Raw genomic sequence first — 22,470 nt, forward strand, 5'->3', positions numbered from 1 at the left:
GATGCTGTCTAGAGGTAAACGTTCAGTCTCCCTGTTTGTGGGTGCAAATTGTGGATGCAAAATTTGTTTATCTGGGAGCATATTACACACATCAAAGCAAAGTTGGCCTTTGGGAAAATTTAACCATGTGTCTCTTAATCCGCTTATTTTTATTTTACATTTCTAAAGTTCTTATCTGCAAAATGATTATATTCTTAAAATATTAATTTTTAAAATAATGATTATACTTGAAACGTGTGTAATACTTTTCATCTTCAGAGAGTTTACAAGCAATAACTAACAAAGTAAAAACAACGAGGAGTCCTTGTGACACCCTAGAGACTAACAAATGCATTTGGGCATAAGCTTTCTTAGGTGCCCAAATAAATTTGTTAGTCTCTAAGGTGCCACAATGACTCCTCGTTGTTTTTGCTGTTACAGACTAACACGGCTACCACTCTGAAATCTAACAAAGTAAAGAGTATTGCCTACAACACAATGCTAGACCTTTCTATTCATTTTGAATGAAATTCACTCCTTGCAGGCAGAGGGCTTGCAGAAGACCAATGCAACCAACACAGCATTTAAATCCCACTGAGGCCCCATTTTAACTGCTTAGGTGGGATCTATGGACACTCTGTATAAGGGTAAATTTCACCTTTTTTGAACAAAGGCCAAACAGTGGCACACTAACATTGCCTGGGGGTTTTAACTGATTCATTGCTGGCCCTTCATTTCACTCAGTCTGCTCCCATATTCTGTTGCACAGCAAGATGCACCACTGAACCTGATATTTAAATAACTGTCAGACTCATAAATAGTTATTAACATTTGTTGATAAATTGATCTTATTTACAAAGTGGATTTCCTTATTTGCAGAGGATTCTAGTGAATTTTAACAAAAGTAACTGGCGTCAGTTGGCCTTCCAGACTTTTCCTGGTTTGTGGATGAGTTGATGAGTGGGATGGAAGAAGAATATTGGATGTAGCGATATGAGAGGGCTTGGTTTGTTGGTCATTGGTCTTAATTGTTGCTTTATACCAAAAGTATATGAACTCAGAGCATTGAATGAATATGTTGATATATAAAAGAGCCCCCCCCAAAAAAATTAATGTATTCATTTATTTTACATTACATCAGAAGAAGAATTATGATCGAGTCATGAAAGCATTGGATAGTATTACTTCTATTAGAGAAATGACACAGGTAAGTATAAAAATCTTTTAGTATCTTAACTGTAATTTACCGAAGGATGTACCTGCTTTTATTTGTTGCTTTTTTCAGGGAAGAGGGTGGTACCTGGCATTGTATTTTTATTTTTGCTGCCGAGGTGCAACAATATAAAAATATGTGTTAAAAATAACAAACCTGCAGTATCTAGATGGTGACAAAATAAAACTGATGGAACAGAACTCTGGTCACTGGAAGCATAAATAAGAGATAATATCCGTGGAATGGAACATTGTAACAGAATAATGGCCAACTGCTGCTTCATGCATTTTAGGAAATAGCAAGGCCAAGCCAAGTCTTTGATTTTTCAAAGCAAGGGTCATTGATTTTGTGATGGTATACTATGGTGACGGCTTTATTTCTATTATAACTAGAACTTTGTTCATTTAAGTGAAATTGAGAGGGATTAGGAGCCAGGGCTCCTGTGACTTAGATCGTGCAGCTTCTGAATACTCACTTTGGGACAGATTTTGATACCTTTGTACACTACTTTCGTTGAGTAGTACTTTACTTCACAAATGGTCCCACTGATGTTAACTGATTACTAGTAGTGCAGCACCACACTATTACCATGCTGTTAAATAGATGTAACCTCACCAAGGTTTGTAAAACTTAGTTAATCTAAGTTTGTACAATATTTTTAGATTCTGAAATGAAAAATGATGCATTTACAAAATACTATTATAATTTTAGTATAAGAATTAAGCTACTATATTGCACATTATATTATCTAGTTGCCATTTTAATACTAGGATGAAGTATAATTATTGCTGGACTGAGTAGATTTAAAGGGCTACTTCATGATCCTAATATAGTCAGTGGGAGTTTTCAGTGTGAACATTATCCGGTCCAATACTGATTTTACCTATTTAATACCATGAAGCAGTTAAAATAGCTATGAGTGAATTACCACAGAGTACTTTAGAGATGCTTTGTTTTACTGAAGGTCCAGTCCAGTTTCCTAATGTCAGAGCCAAATACTACTAGATGGCCTCTGCTGTTCTTGCTGTGACCAGCAGTGTTAGCTCCAATATACTTGTTCTGAAGCTACATGTAAGCTTTTAAATGCTACCCCAGGGAAGAGAATTGCTGTAGTAATTCTTGTTGTTGTCAAGGCAGTTATAGCTGTTTAAGGCTAAATGTCAGTAAATCTGTGATGATGAATCCAATGTATTCATTTATTATAGATGAAATTATGTATAATGTAATATGTACAAAATTTTAACCAGCAGTAAAGAGCATAATTACTGTTTTCTAGGCCCCATATTTGGAAATAAAGAAGCAGATGGATAAACAGGACCCACTTGCGCATCCTCTTCTGCAGTGGTATAGAACTGACTTACATTAAGATAAGAATTATTTCAGTACCATGCTGAACGAATAATCATTTTATTATTTTTAATTTGGTGTTAGCTGCCTAAGAATTAATATTGGCATTTACAATTATTGGCATTTAATTTTTTTTCTGGGAGCTTTTAGGACCTGATCCAAAGCCCACTGAAACCTATGGAAAGACTCCCACCGACTCTAGTGGACTTTGAATCAAGCCCTTGACCAGCACCATGCCTATGCACCACTTAAGTAAAATAAATGTGATTCATAGGCCTTCAGCTAGCCTCTGTCAATGGCCATTAATCAATACTTTCCTAGAAGAATATTTTGTATTGATACATACATTTATTTATTTTTCTTTATTTCAGGGTTATTTCCAGTAATAGGTCACATATTGTGAAACTACCAGTGAACAGAGTAAGTTTGGAGTTATTTTCTCTGTATATTAATATGATGGAATTTCAGAACTTTGTTCCTATTTAAGTCAGCAGGAGCATTACCATTAACTCCAGTGAGAGCAGATTCAGGTCATGCTGAGTGCTTTTAAAAATCTCGCTTGTGATATGTGTGTGAGTGTGTTGTTTATTTGTGTGAAGAAACAACACAGCCTTGGTAATATCTAGTTAATTTTCTTAGTATTCATCCTGCTGTTCTCATTCATTACTTCAATATTTCACACTAATATAGATCCTTTTGAACACTTTGTCTCTTTAGGACATAAATTACAGATGTAGGAATGTGTTAAAGACAGTTTTGCATGCATAGACACAAGTAGATGTACTATAAAAATGAATCAGTAGCTATGGCACTCTGATCTTTGAATTGAGTTGTTCATTCCTAAGTACAGTATTATGCCTCTGATTTTGTTTATAATACACTGAATCTGTGGCCTTTCAAATCAGAGTCTTAATTCAAAGCCACCTGAAATGCTTTCTGGAGTGGCTCACAACCATGAGTGCCTACTTCAGAGCAGACTGTCAAAAGCAGAGCAGACACCCGAAAGTGTTGGTACAATCTATAAATAAATCTGATCAACCCAGTACCAAGTGTGAACTCCCAAAGTACAGGCAATTCCTTTAGACACGCCAATCATAGGAGTCACTGGTAATCTCCTTAGACACTCCAGTCTATCTTGCCACCCAGACAAGCTGGACTATATGATAAATGGTCACTTATACCAAAAATCACAAAATATTCTAAGTTACACCTGGTCCCAAGAGACCAATCACTCACGCAGGTTGATTTGCATCCTAGATCTCACACCAAAGGCAACATTGGTAGCCACTTCTATAGTAAACTAACTAATGATTTATTAGCCAAGAAAAAAGAATGAGAGTTACTGAAAGGTTTAAGCAGGTAAAAATAGATGTACAATTGAATCACAGTTTATCATTCCAAATGGTAGCAGAGATGGTAGCAGTAATCTGCATTTTCCAAAAGTGTCTTGGGGCTACCAGAATTATTGTGGGGATCTCTGTCTTGTCATTCATTTATTCTGCCCTGTTAGAATCCAAACAGTCCAGAGATGAAGAATTTTTCCTTGTGTCCATATTTTCTTCTCACAGAAAACAAGCTGGCAGGGTCACTACCCATGTGGGCTCTTTCTTTGAGGGTGGAAGAGAGAGGAATGTACTGCAATTAAATACCCATGGCTGAAGCCTGCGCTCTAGACCCTGCGAAGTGGCAGGGTCCCAGTGCTTGGGCTGCAGCCTGAACTCGGAAGTCTACGCTGCAGTGAAACAGCACCTGAGTCATCTGGCATGGGCCAGCTGCTGTTGTTGTCAAGGCAGTTATAGCTGTTTTTATTCGTAGTGTGGACATACCCTTAGAGTCTTTGGTCTCTGATCATCATACACAATAACCACTTGCCTTCAAATGCACAAGAATTAGCACTTTCCTGTTAAAGTTCTTCATTTGTGTTACACAAAGCTGCTTTCTTCTTCGAGTGCTTGCTCATGTTGATTCCATTCTAGGTATGCGCGCACCCACATGCATGGTTGTTGGAGATTTTTGCCTTAGTGGTATTCGTAGGGCCGGTAGCGGCGCTTCCTTGAGTGCCGCACCAGTGCATCGGTATATCACGCGCCACAGACCCTATGCCCTCTCAGTTCCTTCTTACCACCTGTGGTGATTAGTTGGAGCACCTTTCCTTGCATAGGAAGGGCTGGCAGTTTCATCTCTACTGACTTTGAACCTTAGGGCCTTGTAAGTAGTTTGTTGATAGTAGTTAGTGTTAAGTAGTTGCTAAGTGCAGTTACAAGTTAGAGTCCAAGTGGGGACTTTGCCCCATGCGGGGCATGCCCCAGGCTCCCAGGTTTAAGCCCTGCGCGGACTGTAACAGGCCTATGCCTGTAAGTGACCCCCATAGCAGCTGCCTCAAGTGCTTAGGGGCATCACATGTGAAAGACAAGTGCCATATTTGTAAGAACTTTCGACCCAGGACTCGAAGTGGGATATTCATTTGCGGGCTATCATGGAGTCTGCCCTTCGTCCGGCTTCCAAGCCGTCCTGCTAAAACTTGCCGAATACCTTGGCCTCAGTGCACAATGCGTCCCTGGCACCAGGGTCTGCCCGGCACTGCTCCCCATCACCAGTGCCCAAGAAGAAAGCAAGGAAACACGGCTTCCCAGCACCAGGAAAGAAGGGCCACAGGGAAGGGTTCAGGCCACCTGGCCACTCCAGAGCCACGCGTTCATGCCTCCCTGGAGCCCTTAGCCCCTTAAAATGTCCACCATTGACTCCTGGGAGCAGTACAGGACCCAAACCCATGATGGCACCAACGCCTTCCCAAGTTCCCCACAAGGGCAAGCTAGCCCTTAGGGAACAGTGGAGCACCACTGATCCCCGGAGATGAGACAGCACTCTCCACCTCCACGCCGCAGATCGCCGGAGTCGCAGCTCAGATGCTCTGGGGCTTTCTCTTGGTCACCAGCACCGTGATCGTGGTCCCCACTGTCTCAATGCGGATCACCTAGAGGGAGGCACCCATCTCCAAACTACCGGCACCATTCGCCCACCCACCGGTCGTCCTCTTGGTGCAGATCTTGGTCACCTGCCCCGTGGGAATGCTCCCTATCACGTCTCCAGTCCCACAAGACTGGCACCAATCCTTTCATTCCAGCGGTGACAGTCAACAGGCAGACTCAGGCATTGATGTCCCCACTGTGGCCTCTGGAAGGGAATTCCTCCAGCACAGAAGGGCAGTTCAGCCCCTTGCCCAGACTCCACCAATGCAATTGGACATCCGAGGCTACATCGACGCCTTGGTGGCATGGCCAGTGGCCAGTGCAGTGGCCTTATGGAGCACGTGGGAATTGCCGGTCATGATGATGCCTCCCTCACACCGCTCATCTGCCACCACCTAGGAGCAACAGTTGATGGCACCAGCTCAATGCATGAGACCCGCTCGGAGGTTGTAGTAGAGAAGACAGTGCCCACCTCAAAATCCCCCTCCACCACAGGAGATGATGCCCCTGAGCCTCCCCCAGCGGTTCAGTCATCGTACTCCTCCCCTGATGAGGTGATCACGGGACCCTTGAGGGCCAGCTCCCCAGACGATTTTAAGGAACCTCAGGCCCTGCTTCAATGGGTGGCCAAGAACTTGGACCTAGAGATGGAGGAGATGGCCGAGCAGGTGAATACCTTGTTCAATGTCCTCTCAGCCTCTACCCCAGCACATGTCGCACTACCAGTACATGATGGGGTCCTAAAAATTGCCAAGACCCTCTATCCATCCCTCCCACCTCCAGAAGGCTAAAAAGAAGTACTTCATCTCGACCAAAGGGTACAAGTACCTTTATACCCACCCACCTTCATGCTCGCTGTTTGTCTCTGTGGCTAATGAAAAGGACAAGCAGGGGCACACCTGTTCAACTCCCAGAAATAAAGAGGCCAAAAGGTTGGACATTTTAGGGAGAAAAATTTATTCAACAGTCAGCCTGCAATTCTGGGTGATGAACCATCAGGCCCTCTTGGGCAGGTACATTTTAACTTATGAGATTCCCTCCATAAGTTCAAGGAGTCCCTCCCTCAAAGTCTGGAAGTTGGCACCCTAGTGGAGGAGGGCACTATGACAGCTAGGTGCTCCCCTCAGATGACATGGGTGCAGCACACTCAGTGGCCAGGGTGGTCACATCGGCGATGGTCATGAGGTGCAGCTCCAGACTGCTGGCCCGTCACAATAGCTGCAGACCTCTATCCAAGACCTCCCATTTGATGAGAACAGTCTCTTTTCGGAGCAGACTGTTGCAAGCCTGCACAGACTGAAGGACACTCAGGCCACCCTTTGCTCTCTGGGCATGCATACGCCGCAGTCTGCTCAAAAGCAGTTATGGCCGCCCCTTCCGCCAAGGCGTTGGCAGCCTCATCAAGGGCCTTCAAGGAGAAGGGATAGAGACATAAGCTTTAGTCGTCGCTGCCCTTCCTCCTCCTGCTCATCCACTCAGCCTAGCCCAGCGAAAAATCCCGGGGGCCAGAAGCACTTGTTTTGAAGGTGCGCTCAAAAGCAGCACCCCACTCAATTCCCCATATCCACCTTGTTCTTTCCTCGACTGTCTTCATCCCTACCTTTTTTTTGGGTCACCTCGGACCGCTGAGTGCTGGATATAGTGTCTCAGGACTACCTCCTGCAATTTTTGGCCATCCCTCCCTCCTACCCACCCCTCTTCTCTGTTCCTCTTCAGGCACCCTGCTCACGAGCAACTCCTTGTCCAAGAGGTCAAGAACCTCCCGCACCTTGGGGCGGTGGAGGAAGGTCCCTCGGGACATGAAGGGAAAAGGATTCTGTTCCCACTACTTCCTAATCCCAAAAACAAAAGGGGGGCCTCAGACCCATTCTGGGCCTGTGTTGCTTCAACAAGTCTCTCAGAAAGTTGAAGTTTCGCTTGGTCTCCCTGGCCTCCATCATCTGGGAAACTGGTATTTTGCCCTCAACTTGTAGGATGCTTATTTCCATATTCCAGGGTCACAGACATTTCCTCCATTTCATAGTTGGCGGATGCCATTTTCAGTTCACGGCACTACCTTTTGGCCTGTCATCATCCCCAAGGGTGTTCACAAAGTGTATGGCACCCAGTGGCTGCTTACCTGAGATGTTGAGGGTTCCATGTCTTCCCAACTGGCCCATCAATGGCAGATCTCAGGAGCAACTGCAAAGGAACCTCGATCTGGTGCATTCCATCTGCCGCAACCTGGGCCTATTGATAAAGGAGAAAAAATCCACCTTATCGCATGTCCAGCAAATAGAGTTCATCAGGGCAGTTCTCAACTCCATGCAGGCTAGAGCCTTCCTATCTGAAGCACGTTGTCAGGCCATGTCGGACCTGATCTCCCATGTAAAGAACCACCCACTCACCACAGCTCAGCAGCAGTTGAGCCACATGGCCACGTGTACATACGTGGTCAGCCATGCTCGAGTCCATCTCCGGCCTCTGCAAGCATGGCTGGTGTCGGTCTACATCCCCAAGAGGCACGACCTAGACCAGGTAGTCAGGGTGCCGGACCACATCAGATCATCCCTGGATTGATGGTTGGACCCTGGGTCAGTGCTGGAGGGTGTCCCCTTTGCAATCCCATCCCCGTTGCTTACCCTGGTCTCCGATGCTTTGGACCTGAGGTGGGGAGCCTACCTGGGCAAGGTTAGCACCCGGGGCAGCTGGTTGCAGAACTATCTGGCCCTCCACATCAACATCAGGGAGCTCAGAGCGGTTTGCCTGGCGTGCCAGGCTTTCTTGCCCCACCTGAAGGGCAAGGTGATACAGGTCCTGACAGACACTAATGCTGTGATGTATTATATCAACAGGCAGGGCGGTGCCAGGTCTTCGGCCCTTTGTGAGGAAGCTCTCCACCTTTGGCATTTTTGTATGCGGCATGCCATTCATCTGATAGCAGCAAACCTGCCTGGAACCAGGAACGTCTTGGATCACCTCAGCAGGACCGTCTCTCCAAGAGTGGTCTCTCCATCCAGAGGCAGTCATTATTATCTTTTGAAAGTGGAGAACTCCCCAGGTGGACTTGTTCGTATACTGTCAGAACAGGAAATGCCACGTGTTCTGTTCACTCTGGGGGATGGACAGGTTGGGGTCACTGATATATGCCTTCCCACCAGTTCCATTGATCCACAGAGTCCTTGTGAAGATCAAACAGGATAGGGTAAAGATTATCTGGATAGCCCCCGAGTGGCCTCACTAACAGTGGTTTGGCACCCTGCTGGACCTTTCAATAGCTGCCCCACTGCGACTACTTCTCTGGCTGGACCTGCTATCCCCAAACCATGGCAGTCTTCTGCACCCGAACCTGGTGGTGTTGCATTTGACAGCATGGCTACTGCATGGCTAAATGTGGAGGAGTGGGAATGCTCAGCCCAGGTTTAACAACAGAAGGTCCACCACCAGAGAGAGTTACCTGGAAAAGGTTCACATGCTGGGCTTTGGAACGATGTATCCAGGCCTCGCTGCAGGTGATCCTGGATTATCTTCCACACCTCAAGCTCCAGAGCTTGTCCCTGTTATCAGTCAGGGTCCACATGGCCGCTTTTTCGGCTTTCCACCCTCCTTTCCAAGGCAAGTCAGTCTTTGCTCATTACATGATGGCCCGTTTTTTTGAAAGGTCTGGAGTGTCTCTGCCCTCACATCCAGGACCATGTCCCTCCCTGGGACTTGACTCTCATGCTGTCGAGGCTCATGGGGCCTCCTTTTGAACCTCTGGCTTCCTGCTCTGTTCTCCTTCTCTTGTGAAAGATTGCGTTCCTGATTGCGGTAATTTCCGCACGCAGGGTGTCTGAGATCAGGGCGCTTACTTCAGAACTGTCCTATGCATTATTCTACAACGATAAGGTCCAGCTGTGGCTGCACCCAGCGTTCCTGCCCAAAATAGTTTCCCAGTTTCATACGGGCCAGGATATACTTACCTGTCTTCTTCCCGAAGAAATCAGAGGAGGAGCACAGATTGCACGCCCTGGATGTCAGAAGGGTGCTGGCTTCTACATCAACAGGACAAAGCCGTTTCACAAGTCAACCCAGCTGTTTGTTGCTTTGGCAGACAGGATAAAAGGTCGTCCAGTATTTGCTCAAAGGATTTCATTTTGGATCATGGCCTGCATCTGCTATGAGCTGGCGAAAGTGCCTGCGCTGGCAGTAGTCAAGGTGCACTCAATTAGAGCACAAGCGTCATCAGCGGCCTTCCTGGTTCAGGTGCAGATCCAAGAGATCTGTAGAGCTGCTACCTGGTCATCCGTCCACACATTTACATCCCCTTATGCACTTACCCACCAGGCTCAGGATGATGGTGTCTTCAGAAGAGCGGTGCTGCACGCTGTAAGACCGTGAACTCCGAGCCCACCTCCATTGACACTGCTTGTGAATCTTGTAGAATGGAATTGACATGAGCACGCACTCGAACAAGAAGAAATGGTTATTTACCTTCTTGTAACTGTTGTTCTTCGAGATGTGTTGCTCATGTCCATTCCATTATCTGCCCACCTGCCCCTCTTTCGGAGTTGCTGGCCAGAAGGAAATGAAAGGGCATAGGTCTGGTGGTACTGCATATACCAATACATGGGCACAGCACTCAAGGGGGCACCACTGCCAGCCCTACAGATACCGTTCAGACAAAAATCTCTGACTACCATGCATTTCCCCCCATTCTTGATAAGGCATCAGCCACTATATTTTCCTTTCCTTTGATATGAGTTATTTCTATGTCAAATTCCTGTAGGGCTAATTTAGACTCATCCCCTTAGCTTGGTGCAGCAACGTCAAAGGGATGTGATCAATCAAAACCTTAATTTTTTTATTAGACAAATAAGGTTGAGGATGCTTGACTGCCCAGACAGTGGCATAGCATTCTTTCTCAGAGAGAGCATAGTTTTGTTCAGTGGGGGTCAGTTTTTTGCTTAAGTATGTGATGGGATGCCTCTTGTCCCTGTTCCCCTCCCCCGCCCCATCCTGCATCAGTACTGCACTTAACCCAATTTTAGAAGTGTCAGTACACAGCACAAATGGTCTGTAGAAATTGGAGTTGACCAAAACAGTCTCTTTAGACAAAGCTTCTTTTCTGGAAGCCTATCTCACAACCTCTGTCCTTATCACCCAGTCTGGTTTCCCTCTTTTTGTGAGGTCTCTTATGAGGGCCGCAATGTAACTTTACAAACCTCCAGTAATAGTTGGCCAGGCCAATAAAGGATTGGACCTGCTTCTTGGCTCAATGAGCAGGCCAACTCTAAATAACTTCTATCTTTGAAAACGGGTGAACCAACCACTGCCCACTCTGTGTCTTAGGTAGGATATCTCAGCAGGTCCCCTCTTGCATTTGGAGACCTTGATGTTGAGGTTGGCTTCTCTCAGCCTTTGTAACACAATTCCCACTTGGTTTAAATGGTCTTGCCAGGAGCTACTGAAAGTAGTCAAGTCATCTATATAGGGCCTGGCAAAGGTTTATAACCCTGCAGCACTTTATTGACAAGCCTCTGAAATGTGGCTCCTGCATTTATTAATCCAAAAGGCATAGCCAAACTCCATTATAAAAGGGGATTTTTCTTGGTCATCAGCATCTAAAGGAATTTGTAAGTATCCACAAGTTAAATTCAGTGTGCTTATGAATTTTGCACCACCCAATAGATTCAGTAAGTCCTCTATTCAGGGTGTGGGATATGGGTCAGGTTGTGCGATAGCTTTCTAAAATCCACACAAAAGCTCATGGTTGTATACTTTTTTCATGTACCATTACAATAAGAGATGCCCAGGGGCTTTTTGACTTAGTAACTGTTCCCATTTTCAGTGTGCTTTTGTAAGTGTTCAGTGAGACCTTGGGATTTGGCATGAGCTGATACTTAGTCTACTAACATCACACCACTCTGATCAAAACACCAGGAATAAATTGCTCAATTCAGTTATTTCAGTGGTATCAGCATAGTTCATCTTAGGTTGTCATGTATGTCATGCACTTTCGTATACTTCATAAACTGGGAGGTATTTTTAAAATTTTATTTGAAGTAAAAGCTATTATAATGAGACTGCCTTCAAATTATTTCCTGTCTGACTCGTGGGGCAACAGTATATTGCATGAACCAGCACAATATCTTAGAAAAACTTAATTCTGAAGATGCAACTGGTCCGTGTTCATTAGCATCTTTTCACTTGTGCACTGTTATATTTTACAGCAACTGAAGTTCATGCACACTCCCCATCAGTTCCTCCTTCTCAGCAGTCCACCAGCCAAAGAATCCAATTTCAGAGCTGCTAAAAATCTCTATGGAAGTACCTTTGCATTTCAGTAAGTATGAAAAAGGAATTAGTAAAAATAATACTAGCAGTTCTTATTGTGCTCGTATCATCTGAAAATATGTGTAAAGAAAAACAGAGGTTTTCCATTGCAAATACATTGTTTTAGAGAAAATGGTTACTTTCATTCTGGGTGCCTTGAAACACTACTTATTTTCCTTCTTTCCACTTTATTTTTAAGTGGTTCACACATTGAAAACTGGCACTCCATCCTGAGGAATGGCTTAGTTGTTGCTTCCAATACAAGGCTGCAGGTAAATAATAGATACAAGGGTTCTTATCTGACCTATAGATACAAGGTTACATATTAAACATAGGACACCTTTGGGGAGAGGTAGTTGAGATGGCTATCTTGGTGATCAAAAACTACATGGTGCAATTATATCCTCCCTTCTTTCACATTAATCAGTTGTTCCACGGGTCCTTCTGAAGCATTGATGGTGAAATCCTGGCCCCAGTGAAGTCAATAGCTAAACTCCCATTGACTTCAGCAAGGTTAGGGATCCACATTGAGGCTGTGCACAGCAGCACCTTCAGTGGCAGAGGAAGTACCAGATGCAGGACTTCCTCTTCCATTTAGTAGATATTGTTCAGTACTGCTAAAGAGAGCATCATAAGGACCAAGTCATGGAGGAGAATGAGAGTGGGGTGACTGAATGGAGCAAGCTAAGATGAAAGAGAAAATTTACAGGGGACAGTTCAGAGATGGGGAAATAGAACAAAAGGATTCAGTGAATACAGATAAAGAGTGCAAAGAAGAGAGAGACAGTACAATAGGGAGGGAGGGAAAAGAGACATCAGTGGAAAAGAGAGAAGAGAGAAAGTTGGGAAAAATGACAGAACTCCCTACTTAAGCTCTTGTGTGCACCCTAATAAGGAACTGAGCAGTTCCTCTGAAGTCAGTAAAGTTATTTACATTTACAGGCTCTGTCTCTATATTTCTACCAGGTGCTCTTGAAACCCTGTTTAAAAACATGAATTAGGCAAAAGCATCATTGACTTCTGAAACAAATTTAAACAGTGATCATTTATTTATTTACCTAATTTAAAAATTATACCGGCTGTGGCCCTGATACTGCAAACATGTATTATGAATAAAGTCGTGCAGACGCATCGTTGTTTTCGGGATCAAGGGTTATATTTCAGATTTAACCTAACATTTTTTTATTGTTTATCATCGTGTTTGCTAATAACATTGATTTGTTCATGGATTGCAGTGTTAAATCTCAACACAAATACATCTATAACATTGATTTGTTCATGGATTGCAGTGTTAAATCTCAACACAAATACATCTATAACATTGATTTGTTCATGGATTGCAGTGTTAAATCTCAACACAAATACATCTATAACTTCAGAATATGGAGAAAAATTTCCTTTACCACCAATAGATCTAAAAACAGGAAGCACTATTTTACAGCTATAAACTGAGGCAAACTCCTGTATCTGCAGGCAATTGGAATGGTCTGTGCCATAAAAATAGATTTTGCATGGTCTTTAGTTTGATACAGAAGAGTTTGTGTAATATTTGCCGCAAGTTTTCTTAGAACTTATTTTGTACATAATTTAATATCAGATACTGTATTGGTGGGAGGACAAATAATTATCCAGATCAGTTTAGATCATGTGCCATGTTGTTTTCCTTTGTAAAACTATCAAATTAATATTAAGCCTTTTTTACATTATTTTTCAGCTCCATGGTGCAATGTTTGGAATTGGGATCTACCTTAGTCCATTGTCAAGCATATCATTTGGTTACTCAGGTGATATTCATAAATCACTCTAAAGAGGGGGAAATGTAAAGGGATATTTTAATTTGCTGATTTTTTTACCGGCTTCGTTGTTTTAATCATTGTAGTAATTTTGTCTGTTTCTATCTTAGGCCAGCATTTGCAAAAACAGGAGCTCCTGTATGCAAAAAATAAGCTCCTAAATTCCCATTTATGGTCTTAAATACATGCCCTGATTTTCAAGGATGCTGAGCAGCCAGGACCTCCCACTGAAGTCATTGGCAACTGGCATCCATTACTTTGGAAAGGAGCCTAAATGTGGACTTAAGAGCCTGCTTTTGCACTTCTGTTTTTAAAGATCTTGGCCACAGCATGCAAATATATTTATATACAATATGCATACACTGTATATTTCAATGTGTGTGCATAGGCATATAGGACCCAATCCAGCAAAAGCATTTAAGTGTGTGCTTAACTTCAATCTGAAGCGTACTCCCATTTAAGTCAATAGAACTACTCATATGCTTAAAGTTAGGTACATGCTAAGGTGCACTGCTGGATTGGAGCCATGTAGGAATAAAGGACAGGATATAGTAGCATAAAGGACCATCTTTTTGTTCTGTTTGTACAGCGCTTGGCACAATCGGATCCTGGTCCATGACTAAGGTCCTTGATGCTATTGTAATATAAATAAGAATAAAGGTGTTAAACGTCATGGAGTTAGGAGAGTGGCATGATTTCCATGTGGCAAATGTTATGTAGATCACTCACTTCAAAATAAAATAGCATTTAATATAAAAAAGTAAGTATTAAATTAAAATCTTTTATGGACTCATTCTAATTCTTTTTCCAGTAGCACACCACAAGCAGCAAAGCTCGATTAACTTTAAACTGAAGTCCATCCCTTTTCAGCAAAATGCTTAAGCACATACTTAAACTGAATTCAGTGGAATTTAAGCTCATGTTTAACTGCTGTTGCACCTGCTTAAAGGTACTTTGGCTATTTTAAAGACATTGGAACTGTCGTGCAAATGTGTGGCTCTTGGGACTGAGTCAAACTGGTGGTAGCATGTGATGCGAGAGAGAACAAGAATTTTAGGATGCTTTGCAGAGGAATCTGACCCCACTCTAATATCTGCTTTCACTCTCCATGTATATCTTATACTTACAATGCTTTACACACCCGTAAACCTGAAGTAATTTTAATGACTTTAGGGATGAATAAGAAGCAGCAGAAGGTGTCAGCTAAGGATGAACCTGCTTCAAGCAGTAAAGGCAGTAATGCATTACAGGTACAGTAGTGTATCAGATGATATATCTGGAAGGCGCATTGGGTTTTGTAGCTGGGAAGGAACTAATATTCCATCTTTGGAAAGTCGAAAATCTCTTTTATTGTACACAGTCAGCAGTATCCAAAGACATTGTAATGATCAAATATAACCCAACCACTGGTAGTAACAATTTACAGATTATACTGCAGCAAATGCAGATTTCCTTACATAGGCAGAACTATATGAAAAGAAAATGAAGAAATGTCGATTGAATCTTTAATTCAGTATCACTCCTGGCAAACCTCTGCCTGTGAACTCTGGAGTCTTTACTAAATTAGTGTGCAGTATGGATCTAGAATGGGTAATGCTATAAAATTAGTTTGTAACCCTCTAGAGTTCCACTCATAGCATGCTACAGATTTTCTTTGTGATAGTTTCTAAACTCTAAGTTGGTAAATTTCTGCTTAATCAAAGGTGAACTCATAGCAATTATTTATAGATGGGCATTGGGCTTACAGATGGTTAAATCCTTAGGAGGAAATTCTACACCCATTTCCCTTAACAAGTATATGCATACCGGCATGGTTCCTCACTACAGGAGGGACATGCTGTGGGGAAGCATTCAGAGGAATTCTGTAACCTCTAAGTCATGTCACCATATTCCATGGCAGCTCAGAGACCAAAGGCGTAACGTAGCAGGGTTTGGCCAAAGAGACCATGACTACATTTATCCACTAGCCCAGCAGTTCTCAAACTGTGGGTCGGGACCCCCTTTGAATGGGGTCACTAGGGCTGGCTTAGTCTTGCTGGGGCCCAGGGCTGAAGCCTGAGCCCCACTGCCCAGGGCCGAAGCCAAAGCCAGAGGGCTTCAGTCATGGGCGGCGGGGCTCAGGTTGCAGACCCTCTGCCTGGGGCTGAAGCCCTTGAGCTTTAGCTTTGCCCCCTCTGCCCAGAGCGGTGAGGTTCGGACTTTTCCCCCGCACCATCACCACCCAGAGCAGTGGGGCTCAGTGGGCTCAGGCTTCTGTCCCCCATCCTGGGGTCGTGAAGTAATTTTTGTTGTCGGAAGAGGGTCATGATGCAATGAAGTTTGAGAACCCCTGCACTAGCTAAACTCACATGTAGAGCAATACATGCTACTATAGCCAATGTGCTAAAGAGCCCTTGTACTATTGTACTGTACCCAGCTGTTATGTCATGAATAAGGATTCCATCCCATTGATACCAATGAGGAGAGAGGTATTATGGCAGATATAGATACTCATACAGCTCATGAACTGGCATGATGGCTACAGTGGTTCTCTGTGCCCTGCACCCAGCCAGATTGGAGGATTCTGGTCTCCTCATGTAGGTTTCTTGTGAAAACCCCAGGGCAACCGGATTTGACTATCATTTTACTACTTTTATTAGCTTGTTTCTCATAGATGGTGTGATTCTCCACCAATATTATCCAGCCCTTAAATTGCTAATGAAGTGGATCCTTTGCTATTGACTAAAGTAGTTTGAATATCCACTATTGCATTTTTAACCCAATAATGCAAATGTGTCCAGCGAGACTATGTCAGTAAATAAACGATTTAAAACAATACTCTTGTTACATTTTTACCCGTGTTTCCTTTTACTATTTTAATTATTTTTTCCACATTTTATCCCTCAGTCACAGAAAAAAGGACAGCAATCCCAATTTTTGCAAAGCCGTAATTTAAAATGCATAGCCTTATGTGAAGGTAAGCTGAAAATCCTTTAAAACCCAAATTCTTTCTCAGCGCTGTACCTGTTTGAATTTGTAAAATGCAAATTAATACAAGCTTTAATTGAAGTTAGGTTTTTTTTAATAAGACAACATTGGCAGGTGTGCAGATGCCTACATCATTTCTGGGTCTTAAATCTCAATGCAGTCCCATCCCCCATTCTCCCCACACTACCCATTCCCCAAGCGTACCTAGGCCATTAATAAGGTGGACTCATCATGTGTAGAAAGTGACTAGTCACCATCCTTTCAGTCTCCCAAATTCTAACCATGTAGCTAGGGTTGGTAAAGACCCTTAGCAAGTCCTATATTAATGGTTTGAGCATCCAGAAAGAGCATCTCTCTAATCTGAATTCCCAGCCCCGTTTTGACAGCTTGGGCAAATAATCTTTTCTTCTAGTAACCACTATACATGAATTGATTTCTGTTCTCTGCTTGTGCTTAAAAATCCATATAGTTGTGTCCAATCTATATGACTATAGTCATTTTCAAAAGACTTGGCCATTTTTTTAAGTGACTAGCAAATATGTATCTATTTTGACAGCAGGTAAAGGAAGGTAAGGATTTCATCTCAGCTATAAAAATATTTTGGCACTGTTTGAAAGGAGAATAATTTTCAAGATGATACAATTTAAGACAATTTTTAAAGGGACTTTATCTCAGCCTCTAAAATTGCATGTGCAAATTCTATACATATATGAAGCCTTTAAAGGACATTTTTTTAAAATGTAATCCGTTACTGTTACCAGTTAGATTCTAATGTCATTCTAAAATTCCTGGAAACAGACCTGATATGAAACTAGAATTTGTCTTTATATTTCTAATAATTTAAAAACAAAAATCTAAATATCCCAGACATACTTTTCCAAGTGTAAATGGTATTCAAATGTAGAAATGAATGTGCAGAACTATTTCAGTTATCATAGGTCTTGTTTCTCTGACATATTTTAACGTACAATTTGCCAAAATATATTTTTGATCAGCTAAAATCCATCTTGAGGAAGGGAAGAAGAGAGAGAGGGAGTTAGTAAGATATAACAACTCGTGAAAAAGTCAGTCATAAAAGAAAAAAAGTCTAGTGTTTATGAATTGCAAGAGGCAAACATTTGTGTTGACTTAAAATGAAAAAAAGAGGAGATAAGATTTAAACCTCACACAACAGATTGTAAAACTATGTATACATTCATTTATGTACAATAGTGTTCAAGTGCATTTATAGAAGGTCTTAGGAACAAAATAGTTTGTATTCAAAAATGGCCTCTACTCAGAAAACCTTATTTCTGATCATTATCTTCATGGTTAAAAAAAAATCAGTGATCTAATATGTAGCTGTTTCCTAGAGAAGTGGTGCCTAATTCTCCTGATTCATAATTCCCTCTGTATGTGTGTCAGTGATTAGGACATGGGTGGTTGTGCCTAGTGGTTAGAGCAGAAGCCAATTCCAGTGGTTACAGCAGAAGTCAGAGGCCAGAGCAAAGATAGGAGACGAAGCCAGAAGTCAGAGCTGGTGGTCAGGACCAGGTTACCTGGAGCGAAGCCAGGCAGGAGTAGGGCTAGGTCCAAGGCAGGAGCTATCACAGTCATGGGCAAATGCTTTGAGCAGCCACTGAATTGCTGTTGCTGGGCTTAAGAACTGATCTGTTACCATTCCAGTCAATCAGGTGGTGTATCCAAGTCAGTCAGGTAACCTACTACAGATCAGCTGCGTTCATTAAGTTGCCCTGAGATTGGCTCTGCTGCAGGCCCTGCTTCCTGACACTGGGTGGGGGGCCGGGAAGCAGGGTTCTAGCAGCATTTGAAGAAGCATAATCCTAAATAATCAATGACTCATTTCCCAGTTTTTTCTTTCATATTTTACTTTTCACCCATTCATTATCAAACATAAATTTTCTTTGTGCCAAAGTTTGATTAATTGACCCACGGTATCCTATACCACTGGTTTGTCCATTGTTAGCGAGAATTAAACTGATGCCCTAACTCCTAGGATCAGCCAACTCCAGGGTTCTAGACCATGCGACTGACATTCCCACAATGCTATTTACAATGTGTGGAAGCACAGATATTTTTAAATGATGATTTCCAGAGATGTTTTCACTGTTCAGTGTTTGTTCTCTCCTTATAGTGATAACCTCACCTGATCTGCACAAACATGGGGAGATATGGGTAGTTCCCAACACTGATCATGTGTGTACGAGATTCTTCTTTGTGTAAGTACATTGCTTCCTTTTAGCTTTAAAATTCTATTTGTATATTTCCTAAAAAATTTTCCCATGTTTTCTTCAGTTTTTTTGCAACAACTTTAAGAGGCCAAAAATAAAATCTTCCTAATAATTTTTCAATAATTTATTTTTTTAAGGAAGTGTATGCTAGATCAATGACAATAGATTATTTTGCTTCTACCTTTTGTTATAATCAGAAAAAAAAAAAGAACAATAAGTGAAGGGCTATAGGCTGTTCCCACTCTATATGAATATGTCACTGAAGTGTATCACTGAATTGATAGTAAGTGTATCACTGAACTGATTTGAGACCAAAAAATAACCCTCCTAGAGTGTACATCTGAAAAGCCAAGGAAGTCAAAATTAGGGATAAAAAGATGTGATATATCTTTAAGTTGTACTCTAGTTGTAAAACAGATCTTCTTCTTCGAGATGTGTTGCTCATGTCTGTTCCACAATAGGTTTACATGCTCACCATGTGAACCGGTGCCGGAAGTTTTTCCCCCAGCAGTACCCATAGGGGAGCGCCCCTCGTGACCCCTACAGTGGCACTTCCATGACGCAATATAAGGGGCACTGCGCGCTCCCCCCACTCTCAGTTCCTTCTTGCTGCCAGTGAAGGTACTTCGGAACTGCTCTGCTCCAGCTTGGCTGCAGCTCTCCTCCAGAACTCTTGTTCGTTCAGTGTAGTAGTACCTGTAGTTAAGTAGTTTAGTTTAGTTTAGTTTAGTTTAGTGTACCCGGGCCGGGGCATGCTCCATGCCCTGAGTTTTAAGTCATGTGACACTTGTAGGTGACCAATGCCAGTGAGTGATCTGCACGTGGACTGTTTATGCTGTTTGGGTGAAACCCATCTCAGTGATCGCTGCAAGATTTGCAAGTCGTTCAAGCCTCGGACCAAGCGAGAAAGAGATATTTGGCTCCAGCCATCCTGATGGAGTCGACGTTGACCCCGACTCCAGCACACCGCTCCAAGTCGGCACTGGGTACCATGGTATCGGTGCACGGCGACCCTCCCCGGTGCCATCTACCAGTCAGCACTGCTCCCCGTCCACAGGGCATGCCAAGAATGCTAAAAAGAGGCCTTCTCCACCACGGCACCGGAGCAAAACTGGAGGAGAGGCTAGACCCATGCTGGGCAGTCCTCAGTCCCCATCGGCCTCTAGGCCACTGACTCAGGTCAAGTGCAGTAGCCCAGCCCATTCAGAGCAGGCTTCCAGGATGCCCTCCATGCTGTAGGCCCTGTAAGCGTCCCAGGATATTATGTCCATGTCGGTACTAGGGGCACCACCAGTGTTGGCTCTGCAGTCCAGAGGCAAGCCACCTCTGGGATCTACGCAGTCACCTCCGACTCGGTACTGATTACGGTCGAAGGAATGTTCCTGACGCCGTTCGCCGCTCAGCAGCTGTCCCATGCGTAGTCCACACAGGTTGCTGTCAACCCCCACCAGGTTGTCTGGCTGGGTTTTGACTGGCAGAGACTCCAGGCACTGCTCAACCTGGAGGAGTGGACACCAACAGGACCAAAGCGGACAATGCCAAAGTCCTCGTTTCCGAGGGGCTATCATAGCCAGTCACAACATGAACGTCGACGCCATTCCCGTTCGTCGTCTCGCTCCAGGATCCCACCATGTCACCACTCCCACAGCCCTGGGTGTCGATCGCCATCGCCTTGCTGTCACAGATCCACCCACCAGAGCCGATTGCAGAGCAGCTGCTACCAGCGGTACTGCTCCTCCACATAAGGATCACAGTCTTGTGATCGGCACTGCTCCCTGTGCCACTGCTCTTCCTGGTCCAGTGACAGCAGCAGGTCATACATTAGCCCAGCCTCCCTTCGTAGTCATCGATGAATGGAACAGGCCAGCCTGGCCAAACAGCCTGTTCCGCCAGTGCCACAGCATGTGCAGTGGCACCGGGCCCCATGGCCGGCACAGTGGTACCAGTGGGCACCGTGGCCCCCGACACAGCCCCTGGTGTGGGCTTGCTCGGTGGCCAGAGCCTCAGAATAGCGATCGGCCTCCCTCTCCAGCCTACGAGGAAGGAGTCGTGGGATGTGCATCTTTGGCGCCGTGCCCGGAGAGCGACCAAGTAGTGGATCTTCCAGTGCTGATGGACACACAAAGTACCACGCCCATCTCCTCAACCTCCCCTGATGAGGTGACTACGGCCCCTCCTCCTTCCGTCCCGCAGGAGGACTCTAAAGCCCACCAGGAACTATTGGAAAGGGTGGCATGAAACTTCAACTTTCAGGCAGAGGAGGTGAAGGAGCCCTCGGACTCCCTCTTTAATGTCCTGTCCACCTCGGTACCGGGCAGGGTGACTCTGCCACTCCACGAAGGGGTGGCAAAAATTTCAAATGCCTTGTGGCAAATCCTGGTCTCCTTGCCCCCCATCTCAAAGAGAGCAGAACACAAGTATTTTGTGCCCGCCAAAAGACATGTATACCTATACACCCACCCTTCCCCTAACTCCGTGGTGGTCAAGTTGGTCAACCACAGGGAGCGGCAGGGCCAAGCAGTCCCTACTCTGAAAACTAAAGACTCAAGGGGGCTGGATTTGTTTGAGAGAAAAAATTATTCGTTCTCAAGCTTTCAGTTACAAGTGGCGAACCATCAGGCTCTCCTGGGCTGGTATGAGTTCAATCTGTGGGGCTCTCTGCCTAAATTTGAGGACTCCCTCCAGGAGCGTGACAGGAAGGAGTTCAAAGTGCTGGTGGAGGAGGGTACAGCGGCTTCCAGGGTAACCCTGCAGGCAGCATCGGATTCAGCAGACCTGGCTGCATGGTCCAGTGCCTCTACGGTATCCATGAGAAGTGCGTCGTGGCTCCTGCTGTCTGGACTGTCCAGTGAGGCGCAGAACTCCTTGCAGGATCTCCTGTTTGACAGCAAGTCTCTGTTTGCAGAACAGACAGACATAAAACTGCATGCCCTGAAAGACTCTCGCACTATGCTTAAGACTCTTGGCCGTTATGTTCCTGTTCCGGCTAGACCTAAGTTTAAGCCGCAGCAGGCTGCCACCCAGGCCATGTACTCTAAATATGAGCCTCCTTATAAAAAGTCACAGGACTATAAGAAATACCCACAGAGGCAGTCCTGGTCTGCCCTCAGCCTGGGTCCTTCAAGGGCAAACAAGCAGGGAAGCGACAGTTTTGACGGGACACCCAGGGTCACTCTACCAGTTCACATCAGGGATCCACCCACAATAAAGCTTTCCTTCTCCAACCGGTTGTGTGCTTTTCTCCTGGAGTAGTCGTGTCTGACCTCGGACCGATGGGTCCTCAGCACCATCTCCCAGGGCTACGCCTTCCAGTTTACTTCTACCCTGCCCAACCACCCTCCGTCCCCATCCCTCTTGGGGGACCCCTCTGACGAGGCTCTGCTCGAGCAGGAAGTGGGGCGGCTCCTTGGCCTAGGAGCAGTGGACATGGTGCCAGCGGAGTTCAAATGCAAGGGGTACTACTCCCGCTATTTCCTTATCCTGAAGGACAAAGTGGGGGTCAGGCCCATCCTGGACCTGCGAGGCCTGAACCAGTACATGGTGAAGCTAAAGTTCCGCATAGTCTCCCCAACCTCCATTATTCCATCCCTGGCTCCCAGGGACTGGTACACCGCTCTCAATCTGCAGGACGTGTACTTCCACATCCATATATTCAAGGGGTATAAGCGCTTCCTCCG

The 22,470-nt window shown here is 44.5% G+C and overlaps 1 protein-coding gene across 1 annotated transcript in view; it reads left to right on the plus strand.

The window, feature by feature from the left end:
* PARP8 (poly(ADP-ribose) polymerase family member 8) overlaps positions 1–22,470 on the plus strand; it is a 190,795-nt gene that overhangs the window by 158,840 nt on the left and 9,485 nt on the right. The window contains exons 17-25 of the mRNA XM_050946920.1: positions 1,121–1,186; positions 2,469–2,536; positions 2,911–2,959; positions 11,700–11,812; positions 12,002–12,074; positions 13,517–13,586; positions 14,769–14,845; positions 16,482–16,551; positions 18,697–18,781. Coding sequence (XP_050802877.1) covers positions 1,121–1,186; positions 2,469–2,536; positions 2,911–2,959; positions 11,700–11,812; positions 12,002–12,074; positions 13,517–13,586; positions 14,769–14,845; positions 16,482–16,551; positions 18,697–18,781 — 671 coding nt within the window. The remainder of the gene's footprint in view (positions 1–1,120; positions 1,187–2,468; positions 2,537–2,910; positions 2,960–11,699; positions 11,813–12,001; positions 12,075–13,516; positions 13,587–14,768; positions 14,846–16,481; positions 16,552–18,696; positions 18,782–22,470) is intronic.

Source organism: Gopherus flavomarginatus, chromosome 3 (genome assembly GCF_025201925.1).
Source record: "Gopherus flavomarginatus isolate rGopFla2 chromosome 3, rGopFla2.mat.asm, whole genome shotgun sequence".
Classification (NCBI taxonomy): domain Eukaryota; kingdom Metazoa; phylum Chordata; order Testudines; family Testudinidae; genus Gopherus; species Gopherus flavomarginatus.